Below are 14,515 nucleotides of genomic sequence, written 5' to 3'. Positions count from 1 at the left end.
GTACTGACACCTTTCTCCATGTAAAAGACTATATGAGGGACCTTGATTGTTTTCTAGGTAAAAAAATGATTTAGAAAAATAGCAGAATAGGTGGAGTTAGATGCCAGGAAAAGATAAGAGTCAAAGGCAGATAGCAAAAGAGACCTTTCAGCAAAGGTAAAGGCACTGTGGTCATGGAGCAGTTCTTATGAGATGGAAGACAGCTACAAAGATCATAGACACATGTGTGTGTATGCATGCTAAGTAGCAGTTTTAAGGAATGAACTAAAATTTGGAGAAGATCTGCAGGGTGATCACCGTTGAACCATAGGTTTATATGTATAATGAAACTCCGTTAGGAAAGAGAAAAGGGGAGGAAGTTTCCGTTGTTCCTTTTTTCTCTATATAAGTTATTAGTGGTTTGGCAGAGAGGAACTGAGGAGCTGGATGTGTGTGCACCAGAAAACAGAAGAGAGGGTGGATGTGATGAATTTGAAAGGGCTGACCTAATAGGAGAACTCGAGTTAAATGTAGTGACCACTGAATCAGCAGAGGGAGAGAAGCCAGTTGGAGAAAGGGGGAGAATAAGGACAGCAAGGTCAAACAAATTGATGGATTGGAAGCCTAAAAAGAGCTGAGAGATGAAGTGTTTAGTGAGTTATAGGGGAATGATTTTCTTGCATGAGCAAGGATTGGAGTGTCTAAGAAACAAAATCAAAATCAGGGTTTATTAAAATCTCATGAGAGATCTGCTAAAGGAAGAAGTAGTTGGTGCTGTGAAAAAAAGTGACTGGAACAAAGGGCAGCAACAGAGAAAACAAGCAGGAAATTTGGCCTTAAATTGGCAAAAACTTAATGGATTAGCTGAAGATCCGTCTAAAACATGCCTCCCTACAACCAAAGGGCAATGTCCTTGCTGAGCTCCTTTTGGCAGACTTACAGTGCTTCGGCACTACTAGCTGAGCTGAATCTACTAGGTCTCATATACTTACTCAGACTACAGACCATGTAAGTAGTAGGAGTTCAACCCAGCTAAGTAAATGAGGACAAAATCATTAGACCAGATAAATTAGAGCAGCCACAGGTAAGCTGGTGTCTATCATGAAATATGAACCTTTGTAAATGGTGAAATGGCGACAACCTCCTCCCAGCATGCCTCAGAAGGTAGCAAGTATTGTATTTAGTTAGCATAAGAGTGAAAAATGGTAAATGAGATGAATTGTTAAGAATTCTGGAAGACACCAAGCCCTGTGCAGTTGGGTAGCAGAACAATGCAAGTTTTCCTAGGTATGGTGATATACTGGAAAAAAAAAAAAGAAAGAAAGAAAGAAAGAAAAAGGAAAGGAAAACCATATTAAAATGTAACACCCAGCCTCAAAGCTGGCATTTCTGATTGAGAATCCAATTCTACCTGAGGAGAAAGACCATCTAAACACTATTTTTCACTACAGATGAAAAGATTGGATATTGAGAGAAGGAAATCAAGCAAATGAAGTAGGACTGTGCATTTTAATTTTCCCATGTAATCAGATTAAAATCTTAAGATATTATTATGTTTTGAAATCTGCAATGTTGAATTTAGATCTCTGGTAATAGTTGATAAAATGTTTGTTAAAATCTTTTTGTTAAACCCTTAGTAAAAGAAATCTTTACTAAAAGCTTCACTACATAAAGTAGTAAAGTAACGCGTTTCAAGAACAGTTCAAACTCCCAAGATCTGATTCTATTCTCACTTACAGCGGTGTAACTGTGAAATTTCACTGAAATAAATCATATTAGATCTACTTCTCTTTTACAGAAACAAGGGGAGAATCTGGCCTCATTATTTTAAATGACTGCAAAAAAAGCATAATGCACTTTAAGTCAGTCAGAGAACTCAAGCATTTATTCTTGCTCATCTTTTCCTCACTGTAGTAAGAAAATTCTTGCGTAGCTCTATGCAAATGCACTGACAATGTTAAGTGGGAGATCTATAAGATAACCTTTTTCTATGAAAGCAAATAGTAAATGGAGCTACTGACAAACTACTAAAGACAGAACTGCAGTTTTAAAAACACTACTTCTGTACTAAGAGCAATGTACTAATGCTACAGGAGTTTCTAAAGAGAGAAGATCTATTCCCATCTTAAAGTAAATAATTAGATCTCTTCTAGTGGCGGAATTTTAAATAACTGCTGCTCAAAAGGTATATGGTTTTCCACATATCCATATGGAACTGGGAAATCAGCATGAACGTGATTTATTTCTTTTCTCTCTCAGTGTCCATGGGTACAGCAAGTACACCTTACACAGATTCTGCTGTTTCTTAAAATAAGTTACTATAACCCAGCAACGACCATGTGCTCTTTAACTGAAGCGAGGTTGAAGGAAAGATTGTGGGGTGAGTGGTTTGGTGGGTAAGGACATAAAGGCTTCAGTTTTAGGAACACAATTAACCCTAAACCGAAGGCTCAGAATGAGCCTTTGTTTGCAGAACTACTACATAGAATTTAACCTCTACAAAGATTTCAGTGAGATTTAAAATAATTGACACGTTTGCTGAGAATGAACAAACCTGAGTGTTGAATATATTTTTTTTCGTCCTTCATGACTTACCAGTGGACACTGATAAGTGTATTTACTGGGTAAAATCTGAAATACATTCAGCTGGTAGATATTTTTGATATTTATGATCTGAAGAACTCTGATATGTCAAATTACATGTTGAGCGATTCCACTGTGAATGAGAGAACTGGAAAAGACAATTTCAGTGATACATACTATCTGTGAATAAAATGACTACATATGCAAAAAAGTCCTAAGTTACCTGTTTAGATCATTAAACAAAGAGCTCAAAGAATAACATTAAGTGAACTCAAAGAGCTTTAAATTTCTCTTTATATTAACTAGCCCATTTACATCTGCTACAATAATCAGGATCAAGATAGCTTTGCTCAATTTTCATTCACACAGGTATTAATCTCAAGACATTTTTCCCTTGAAAAACAGTGTAATGTGTATTAGATGTGTAACACTGTGTTTTCTGCTCTTTCAAATAAGTTGTTGCCTCAAGATTCATTTCTTCAGAAATGCTAAGCATAATCCAGTAAAAACAATTGAAAATCTCTGATTAATAAACTTAGCAAGTTAAACCAGAACTTCCAGGAAAATTCATGTAATCTTTAGGTTTGAGTGTCAGGGGATTAATTAAACAGATATTAGGCATCTAAACTTTTGATTCTCTGAATAGAGATTGTTCAAAGAAGTTATGCCATATTTTAGTGACCGATAACTCAGTTCTACAACAGCCAAACAAGTAACTGAATAGTTAATATTATGCAGAATGTGAACAGAAATTGGATTCTAAATTGAAGGCTAAGACCTTTATATGGCTGACAGCTGTCTTTCAAGATTTCATAAAGCTACCTAAAAAACTTTTCTGTGATTCTGTACAGAAGTCTGTAAGCACAATTATGTCCTTTTCTTCTGATGAAATACAGTTATTGAACAGTCATTTAATTGAAAACGATCAGATTTAATAATAATGTCTGAGCTTCAGCTGCTGTTGATTGCTCTGGAAGAACAAGATTAAAACCTTGTAAATATGAAGTCTAGTTGTCTAAAAGTGAAAAAAATGGACTTCTTACAAGGCAAATATGTGTAATGTAGTCAGTTTAACTGATCGACTTAAATATTTAAATGTGGCAGATTTACATCCTGTACCTAAAAATACATCCAAACTACACTAAGAACCAAGCCATCTTACAGATCACGTACTTTCATGGGCTCTCTTCCTCTATTGTCATGTTAACTGTCAAGTAAAGGCATGATAATTACATGTCCTTTTTTGCTAATATGAGATTCTTGTTCAAAACCTAGACCCTACACAAGATCCTGAAATGGTACTGGTAGAGCTGGCCTACTGGCCTAAGTATTTTGCCTCACAAGCAGAACACCAAAGACCATTACATCAAAACAATTAAATGATTTAATTCAGAGATGACAAAATCCGACATACGGAAGAAACAAAAAAAATTGCACTTTGTTTGGTCTTTTCTGCTGTTCACTAGATTATTACCTTTAAGTAACATGCATTTCAGCTACCTACTTTTATTTGGCTGCCTCTAGAGCAGTGAAAAAAGATGCCCACTGAATTTTGAGCGCAACTACAAAATTACACATTCACATGCAAAATTGCCTGTCAACCTCATCTAGATAGGCCGCTATTCCTGCAGAAAAAGGATTTTGCAGGTGCAAAGAATGTTCTTTCTGAAAATCTCAAAGTTACAAAAAAAATAGACATTTACAATTTTATGTTTTCCTTCAATCAGAGTTCTTCTGATCTTATGTCTTCTTTCACTCTGAGCATGTTAGAAATCCCTAACGTGTGGCCTAATTACCCATTCCCGCAAGAAAGCTCGCAGGTAAGAGTGAAGATATCACAGGAAGCTTTTCCTGTTAAGAGTATTCTGGCTTTGTGCCACTAAAGGCAGGTAGGGGATTGTTTAGGGGATAGAACTGGTGTTCTACAGAACAGGACACGGGTTGACCAGAGGTAACAGGGTTAAATCCCTTGGGTGAGGGTAAAGCTTTGCTCTTTTTAAGAGGATTTGAAGTGAGAGAGAAAAAAATGATGATGGAGAGGAAGAAGAGACTGTATTCTTTCTTCTTGGTCCTCACTCAGAAAAATTTTTGTACTACTGTCAGTACACCCTCTCCTCATGCTGAAGGATATCTGCTGGAGATTGTGATGGAAACAAAATGGTATCATGCTATATGTTGACATAAGCATAGATAGAAAAGTGATATATACGTATACATGGACTACAGTCTTGCTGATGTATTGTGTTGTGCCTGTGACGTCCGGTGCCTATCAAATAGTACATTTTCTCCACCAGAAGTATTTTACTTGTAACTTATACACTTAATTTCTTCCATTGCAAGATTCAAGTACATGACTAGCCCAGAGGAAGATTTCAAAAGCAGCATTCTCATATTCAGCAATATCCAGATTATTTAAAAATCTGAAACTAACACTTTTAAATGTACAGGCCAAGTTGTTTAGAAGAATTCAGTACCAAATTTACATTGATTTCTATATCTTTAACACAGGACCTCATTCTTCTAATGCTTTTTAAAATATTATAATTAGATGCCTAATCTAGATGTTTTGAAAATGAGGCTTACTTGCATAAATCATGCAAGTGTTCTTTTTTTAAATTTACTGAGTGTTTTCCTATTGCAGCAAATCCTTAAAAGCTTTATTTATTTTGCATGGCCTGAGTCTTAATATGATCACATATTAAACCGACTTTTCCGTAAATATTAGAAGCTGTTTTTTTTTTCCACTAACTGTAAATACAACTTGCTGTATTTAGTAGTGCACATATATTTTTATAATTATAAGGTATTTCTAACATTCTGATAATACTGTAGTTATACTACTAGCAGCAGCATTTTGTATGAGAGGGAGTTAAAGCATTTGTTAGATGGTGCAGTATTTAAGTTCTCTTCTTACTTAAGTAGTTCTGAAGTTCTGTTCTTTTAACTGTAACCTACTATCTCTGCAAGAAAACAAAACAAAACAAACAAACAAAAAGTAACCAAATGCCTTGGAGTGGTGATTCTAAATCTTTTTCTTCCACACCTTTTAGCCTGTGTGTGTCAGTTCCTCACAGTGTGAGAACATGCTGACTTTCGCAGTGAGGGGACAGTGTCTGCAGTGTACTCTGGAGAGCACATCGGGAGCAGCTACGCAGAGACAAGGGCGAGATTCAGCCGGTAGGAGGTGGCCAGGGAGAGGACTCAGGGACAAAGCAGTACACAAAGCTGGACGGCAGGGAGCCATCGATCCCACTGCAGAAGTTCCTGCAGAGCACGTGAGACTCAGCGGGACAAAATTTACAGCTCACAAAATACATGAATTGCCTCCAACCTCTTCCTCACATCCCCACAAACTCCAGCCTCCCAGATTGTATCTTTTCCTCCCCATTCTGTTCTCCTGCCATCAGGTCACCTCTTGGGTATGTTCTGAGACCCTGGAAAAAGCTCAGGCAGGCTTCTCACGTTGAGCATCTCCACCCCAGGGCCAGGTGAAAACAGAGTTCTCACCAAGACTCACCTCAACAATATCGGAATTCGTTCGACTCTCATGCGGCTCATTGTACTCTGTGTACTTCAGCAACACTTTGTCCATGTCAGTGCTGGCATACTGGAACAGTTTGTTGGTGCTGTTGAAGATGATCAGAGCAATCTCACAGTCGCATAGCACACTCAGCTCATAAGCCTTCTTCATTAAACCAAACTTCCTCTTCGTAAATGTCACCTGGAAAAAAAAAATCCATCAAAAATTCCTAAGTCAGTCTTTGTAGCCCTTTCTCTTTTCTCAGAAATATAATATGACCGCTGCAGTCTCTGACTAGAGCAAGTTTAGAAGGGAAGTCCATAAACGTAAATTTTGTTCCAGAATAGAATATACATATCCATCTGTGTGTTATGTAATTGAGGAAATGTATGCAATTCTCATCGCACAAAAGTCAAGCTACAAGTAAAAGGTACATTTTCATTAAGTAGCCCTATCTACTTTTAATGTTGCATCTTTCTCTCTAACTTTTTAATTCTTAAGTTTTGCCCTTCTTAGACACTACACTTACACTGCATGCATTTTTCCCATCAGTATTTTAAAACTGTATCTCAGATTTGCGATTGTAAGAAGTTTGAACAGAAGGTGCAGTCAGTTCTTATTTTTGATAGAGACTGACTGATTTCTTCCTGTTGCCCAATCCTGGATAACTAGATTTTTAGCAGGGGAAATTTTCATACAGAATTTTAAGCAGAGTAAAAGACATGCGGAGTTTATATAAAGAAACTCACGATAGTTTGGAAGAACTGTCTAGTTTAAAAGAATCAAACATTTTATTTTGCTTTCACATTCTCATGTGAGAATCTTTCCTGTCTCTTCCTATAGATGTTAAGTGTGCATAATGACTGTTCATGGATTTTTTACATCCATTTGCTTCTGTAGCAATTTTTAGTAATACGAATGCTTAAGATAAAAATATGGCTTTGCTAAGCTTATTTATTATGAATCAAATTTAACATCTAGTGAAGTTTACAGCCAGCCAAGTTTACAGGTTTGCCTAAGGCCACACTTGCTGCAACTGGTTCCTTACTACTGATCGGTAGTAAGGAAGTAGTAGCTCTGCAATAGGTTTAAGGCTGAGGCAGGAAGATTCCTCTGCACAGGGTAAATTTAGCTGCTCTTTTCTCTTGTTGCTTTCCTAACGCAAGTTAATGCTAACAGCAACCCCAGTCTACCTTTGTATCCCACCGGCCAAGCCTTGGAAAACGTGACCTAATGCTAAGTCCTGTTTACTAGCGCATCTCAAAAAGATGAGGCTCTGTGCCAATACTCCATACATTTATTCTCCCAAATGTCTACAAAGTTGTTTCGCTCTTACTACCATTATTGCCGTTGCTCTTTAGCCTCTCTGTCAACTTACGATTAAGAAAAGATGGATTACATTAAATTACAGTTAGAGTACATTAAAAGTAATTATTCAAGCTTTTAAAAAAACACTTTCCACAGCACTGCTTTCTCTATATATTTGATATTAAGTTCTTTTGAAAATAAATGGTCTCTGTCAATGGTTTTTGGCACTCGGAGTGGATAATGAGTGGACAGGTAGCAAATTTCATTCAAATTCTGATAAATATATTATTACTTCAAATACATCATTAATATTTTCCCTGACTGCAGAAAATTGTGATGCATTTGTTCAGAAACATATAATATATAAATCTCAATATATACATCATGTTTTAGAAAAAGATAAACGCACAGAAAATAAAAAACACTAACTCAACATATTTTTCTGCATCTAAAACTCTTTTTAATCAACTTTTTGACCACAGTGCTGTAGGTGGAGTGTCTCTATACAGTATGGTTTCTGTTGCACAGAAACCTCAGAATTTAGCATGTTACAGCTTCTTTCCATCAAAGTACACCCTAGTACAGAAATATCTTTAAAGCTACTATTTGTGTTTGCTGTTAGGTGCTTCTGAATATTTAGAGTAACCACACAGCTGTGCTACATAGCACATACTTATTTCATAACACTTATCACCAAAATGATACTGGTTAGAGTTCCTTTTTGTGGAAACTGAAAGAAAGGACAAGAGATAACATCTTTCTTTCTTTCTTTCAAGCATAACCTTAATTTCTGTGAATTCAGTTTGCTAATAGCTCCTTGATCTTTCTTACATTTTCCAAATCTATTAGATAATGCATTCTGCCACTGTTCATAAATGCATGAAGACAATTGTAACTATTACTGTTTCTGCAGCGACCTGGAATATTGCTATTCTTTTTAAATAGACTCATTGACAGCTTATACTTTAGAGCATTTACATTTAAAGATAATAGTGAGCGTGTGTATGTATATATATATGTAAAACCATATATATAATGTATCACACTTCTACAATAGTTTATAGTTAGGGTTGTAAGTTCAGTATCCTCAAGAAAGATTAAAATTACCTTTCAAGCCATTTAAAAACAAATGATTGCTATGAATAATTTCTTTTTTTCTGGCTTCACTAGGAATATGAATATACTCCAAAACATTTAAGTGAGCAATATAAGTAAACAGCATCTTTATTACTTATTTTTTCATCACAATTTGTTATGTTAGTCATCTTCACCTAAACTAAGTGTATGTAACAAATATCATCTAAGGTAATAGTGAATATTCTAGTATTGCAGAAATTTTGCTGAGCAGCAAAGATTAGCATAAATTATTAAAAACAATTTTCCTCCTCTGAGTAGGTGTAAGGGAGCCTGAAAGCTCCACTGAAGAACCTCTGACTGGGAAAGCTCTGGGAGAGAACACCATATGCACAACCCACCAAATACAAACTTCGCAGTAGCTGCAGCTACATCCCGGTAATCACACAATCTTGCTGTCGTATTCTGTATTTGAATTGCTCAGTTGTGATAGCATCATATATCAACATACAACCTGCTATTTTGTTAGGATGGTGTTTTTGGGAGAAAAATTCCTAATAACAGAAAAGCACTTCAGACACTGGAAGAAAACATAAGGACAGTAAGCCAATTCATCAACATACTTTAGAAAGGATGATGCGCAAAAAAGTGCACGCATTTCAAATGAATTTGTCTAATATTTGACTTTTTCAGCAGCAAGAATCAAATCAATACATATTCTTCCCTGCAAACTTGAGTCAAGAAAGGATTAATTATGCCTGCTCTCTAAGTCAGATTCAGAAGATGTAATTCACCTCCACTTTGTAGGTCCCTCTCAGTTTACAAATTTTCTGCTTTTCTGGAGAAAGGTAGGCAATTTATGAGGTCCCTCTCTCCCAGGCTAGGACAATATTTTAGAATGATAGGGTGAGAACCGGGAAGAATTAAAGTGGAGAAGGAAGTAGAAGAGATAAGAGGCCAGAATCCAAAAAAAAACCTCCAGGGAGTACCACATTTATCTCTGAAAATACCAAAAAAATTCTAATCCTGTCGCTGTGTATTACACCTAGTCAAAATCAAACAAACAAACTAGTCTATTACTATTTGACTAAGCAGCCCTGTTCTTTTAATTAACATTTTAATTTTTCTACACCTACTTTTTCCTTTTAACTTTTTTTACTTTTCAAAACTTTCAAGCCACACTGCACTCACAATGGGAATGGTGGTAAGTAGAAGATCAGATACCTAAAGGCTGCTGCATTTTTTTAATGGATACTTATAGGATACTTAAAGGCTGAGGACTATAGGGGCTGAATAAATCACATGCTTCCTTCAAGAATTCAGAAACCAAGCCTTCCCCAAGGTCAGATTTTTGAGCATTTTGAATGAAATTCTGGCAAAAGGTGAACCCCCTTGGGTGTGCTAGCAGAAGGACTGACAAATGAGGCTGGTCAGAAAGATATTTTTCTTCACTACCATGGCAAGACCACTCAGCTAGCTTTCCATGTGCACAGCTGCTCTTCCCGAGGGGCGCTTTATGGACTTGCCCTTGCAGTATCTATGACTGGGGCTTAGACAGCCAGCGAGCAAGTATACATGAGCACACACTGCTATACACTTCATTTAGAGGTTAATCTGCCCCAGAGCCAGGCCTTCTTGTTTAATCTGCAGTAAGCAATGCTTATTTAAACTAAATACATTAGGAGATAATGTTTCTTGATTTTGAGTGTAGATTCTTTGACAGGCTGAAATTTAAATACGTGTTGGTATATACATATGCGAGTAAATCCAGCCAGTTTTTCAACTCAGATACACTAATAGTAAATAGAGAGAGCAGCCACTGGCAGCAGTCCTTCTTTAGCTAAATTTCTAACAGAAACGTTGTGCTCAGTGTAGATGTTAACACATCAGCAGAGGAACAGACCAGATACAATATAAAATCTCACAGACTCACAGGTTAATTTTGGGTGACTGAGCTGTAATATTAGTGCCATTATGAGGAAACTGTATTTGTCACTATAGTTACAGTGTATATTTTGTCTTTAAAGTAGCAGTTCTGTGTCAGTGGCAAAATACCAGGGTTCCTCTTACTTCTTCCTATCATAATTATAAAGAAATGTAGTTGCTGACATAGGAAAATGAGAGAAACAGTGAATTTGCACATAATCCCCATATATGTTTCCTGCCATTAAACATGTGTGAGTGGCTAGGGAAAACAGGACCCACTTATGCATGCTGCCTGTCAACAAGAAGTATTATTCTGTTTGTCCACCTGAAATGCCTGGATTTCAGACACAGGGACCAGAGCAGGCATAGGCAGATAAGGTTTCCAGCAAATAGGAGGTACCACAGAAGGAAGCACCTTTAGACACAATATAATGAAGCTGTCCATGCACAAACAAGGGACAAGCAAAGATTGAAACACGATTGCCAGACACCTCATCCTTCCATTTGCTGAAACCCCAATAACTATTACAGTGGCAGCAGCTCCTGCCCTAGTCTCTCTTCTGCTTCATCCTGTTTGATTTTGTGGAGCTCTGTTTGTCATGTGAAGAGGCTTGCCTGCAAGCGTCCTTACAGCGAGCCACAGCAGAGCAGGCACGCAGACGCCGCGCAGGACAAACCTTCCTTTATGCAGCGGCCGGGCACGTTGGGGGAAATGAAAGGCCCTTTAAAGTGCAGTGAAGGGCTCTCAAGCAGCCTGCTTCCATGTTCTCGCAGCCCTCCAGCATAACTCGCAGCAGTGAGACAGCACTGATTGATGTTGTAAAAGAGCTATTGTCCTGGAAAGCCTCAAGCACACTGAGCATGACTTGCTGAACAGTCCTGCTAAAGAGGAGCTCTGAGCAGCATGCCCTAAAATTATAGCTATAACAAATAAAATGCTCATGATTAATCAGGATTAAAAAGAAGGGTTTGTACTTCTTTGTTACAGCCTATTTTTAGTGTATTACTACATAAATTAGAGATCAAAAACTTAAAATAGTGATATTATTCAGTCTACCCAAGTCTTTAACATGATAGTGGATTTTTTTTTTTCATGAGTCAAGGGAGGAGGGATAATTTGAAGATGTGTTAATTAACAGATAATACAGCAACTCAGAAATTAGTAGGTTAGGCAGTATCAAGTATGCTTCACACTTTAAATTATAACTTAAGATCTTAAGAACCGATAGGGATGCAAGAACAATAATGGTCAATCTCTGCTATTTCCTTTGCTCACAGATAGGATTAAATCCCCTGTATACTGATGCATACACATACACACACGCATATATATATATATATATATATGTTCTAGGCTATAAATGAGAAAACTCATATCTCTCAGATACACACTAACTAGTACAACATACAAGAACGCTGACTTTTTTGTTTTGTATCCTATCACCAGGTCTGGCAGGTACAAATAGATGCTTAGGGTAAAAAAAAAAAAAAAAACATGTTTACTAGTTCTGTGCAGCTACAATGTTCGCAAGGTAAAGGTCAAAGAATATTTCACTCCCTGCTGAGCAAATGGTCAGGAAGCACATTTGTCTGCATTTCCTGTCATAACAGGAAGAGTGCAACTTCTTCCTTTCCACAGTGGCTTCAGTTCTGCTTCCCACCTCCAGCTCTTTCTCCCCCAGGGTTTTCCAAAGCATTCCTTACAAGACAGCCAGGCTGTGCCTGTGTCTGCAGTAGCTATCAGATGCCTTGTTTACCATCACACTCTCTGCACTTAGGCTTCTTGCTCACACTTCAAATTAAAAGTAATTTGACCTAAATATTTACCTTACGCTAATTCACTCTAAATTATGCTCAAAACATACATTTGTAATATGAGCACACTTAACCTTAAATATAATACATTCTAGAAATTCACCATTCAGTTCAGCATGTATTTTAAAACTCAAGCTTTCGGGGAGTCTCATGCAACATGAATAATGCTATCACAGCTGTACAGATCACTACTGCTTGAGAGGCGTGAAAACCTGGTGTATATTTTTGCCTACTTCCCTTCTGACCAGGGTCAATTGCAAAGATGTATTTCAAGGAGACGGCTCATCATATGCAGCTGAATGTTAAGCATACGTAAAGGAATATGTAAAGAATGTTAAGGAATATGTAAAAGATAATGAGAATATTATGTTTAAAACAAAGGTTCTTTGAAGAGAATGATGCTTAGCTGCATAGTTAAGCATTTAGATTTTCATTTGAAAAAAATCCTGTATATAAAAAAAAACACTAAAATCTCAGATCTGATAAAATCAAGAGACCTCATAAAGAAAGACTGAAAATATCAGGATATTGGTTGAAAAAAAGATTTCTTGTATCTTGCATTAGCACTAATATGCAAGGCTCATCTCTGTTTTTGCAGGGAAGGTTCTGACTGAGCCAACAGTCTTTTTCCTTTTAAATAGCGCTGAAGCACAGATAAAAATAGATGCATGTAAGTCTGAAATTAGTTTTGAAACTAGCAGCACTTGGTATCGAAGTCAGTAGAACAAATCTAGGTCTTCCTGCAAACGGTCATTTCCCTCCAGGATATTCTTCCCCTGCCCCGTAACCTCAGTTCACTCATCTGCTTTAATTTGTTCTCTGGTGAGCTGATAACAGCAGTGAGTCCTGCTTTATAGCTCTACAGATTTGCAGGAATCACAGAATGATAAGAAGTTCTACACATGAAAAAGTTAAGCAGCGAGTGTTTATTACTCTAATATCTGACAGAATTAGAGAGGCTACTTTTGAAAGGATGTCTTAATATTTACGTGTCTTAATACTGAAGCACACATTTCCTATTGTATTTAATAATATGCAAGTCTCCAGCAGCTCATTACAAATTGAAAAAGATGTTTCAGACAAAGTATGTGGAATCATTAGCTAGGTCAGCTGAGTTTAAACTGGGAGACTGACAACAGTGTGCTTCACAAGCATGAAAAAGAAAAAAAGAAAAAAAGCAATGATCAGAGGGCTAAGTGGTGGATCACTGCATGAGACCAAATCTTTCCTGATTTTAGCTAGAAAAATCAGCGTATTAAAAGGATGAGAATGTTTCAGACCTTCTTCCAGAATGCTTCTGGGTCAATATATCCTCTATCCTGGGTCAATGTGCCTCTGAATTTAGCTCACTGACCACAGATTTAATGAGACATTTTTAAAGTGACCTTATATAACAGTAATACAATATCATTATGTCATTACATGTATTTATTTTAAGCATGGGCAACCCTGCTTGGTATAAACACAGTTCCAGATGATCTCCGTCTACGGTAGACCACAAAAGGCCCTCATTAAAAACTAACAGAACAGTACAAAACCAATAGAAATGTTTCAAACTAATGAAAAATACAGGAGAAATTACAAGGACTCTTCTGAGGGCAATGAATGCAAAATTTCCTTTGTGTGTTGATAATAGCAGAGCTAGCTGAAAGCTCTGTGAATTTAAAGAAAAAAAACATGAAAATTATTTTCAGTCATAGTTTTAGAAACACCTTCCTTTTTTTTTTTTTTTTTCATGCAACCCAGGATTCTCAGCCCAGCAGTGTTCACCAATCTGACGGCAATTCCTGCATAAGGACCTTGTAGCTGTTAGGGGCTCCTAACATCGGATGCCAGTGCTAACATTTTTGGCTACTAGTTCCATTGCTGGTGCCACTAGTATCAAGCGTGTAGCCTCCTCCGAGGGGCTGCTGGCCAGGCTACCACTCTCATGAGCTTGAGCAGCACTACCAAAAATGCCTTATTCAGCCTGCACTTACCAAGATTATGTTATCCAGTGTCACAATAATAAAAGGAAAGTCTCTAGTCACATTGGCTGCTTATAACAGGATTCTCTTGAAAGTTTTAATTGATATTTAATACCATGATGGTAATCAAAATACACATTTAGTCTAACCCTGACAGTTGTTTATATTCCTTCTCCCTGTGGCCTAAAGCAGAGTGAAAAGGATTTGTTTTTTTCACATGGCTATGGGCATTTCTGAAAGTTTAACACCTGAAGAGAATTTGGCATCACGCACAGAAGAGTCAAACATCCTTACCCCCTTTGCCACCATACAGTAATTGTGGTGCCAGAAAAACCTAGCCGGC

General features: G+C 37.1%; 1 protein-coding gene across 9 annotated transcripts in view; it reads right to left on the bottom strand.

Annotated features, from left to right (window-relative positions):
• The window catches only part of LOC104577015 (myocyte-specific enhancer factor 2C), a 116,749-nt gene that overhangs the window by 53,546 nt on the left and 48,688 nt on the right, over positions 1-14,515 (bottom strand). For all 9 annotated transcript variants that reach the window (XM_088519740.1, XM_088519744.1, XM_088519743.1 and 6 more), the window contains one exon: positions 6,080-6,283. In XM_088519740.1, the coding sequence (XP_088375866.1) occupies positions 6,080-6,283 (204 nt within the window). The remainder of the gene's footprint in view (positions 1-6,079; positions 6,284-14,515) is intronic.

This window comes from Tinamus guttatus, unplaced genomic scaffold, assembly GCF_059628265.1.
Source record: "Tinamus guttatus ecotype Peru unplaced genomic scaffold, ASM5962826v1 Tinamus_guttatus_pri_ptg000069l, whole genome shotgun sequence".
Lineage (NCBI taxonomy): Eukaryota > Metazoa > Chordata > Aves > Tinamiformes > Tinamidae > Tinamus > Tinamus guttatus.
Note: the sequence above shows the minus strand (reverse complement) of the source record. Positions and strands in the feature narration are given on the sequence as shown.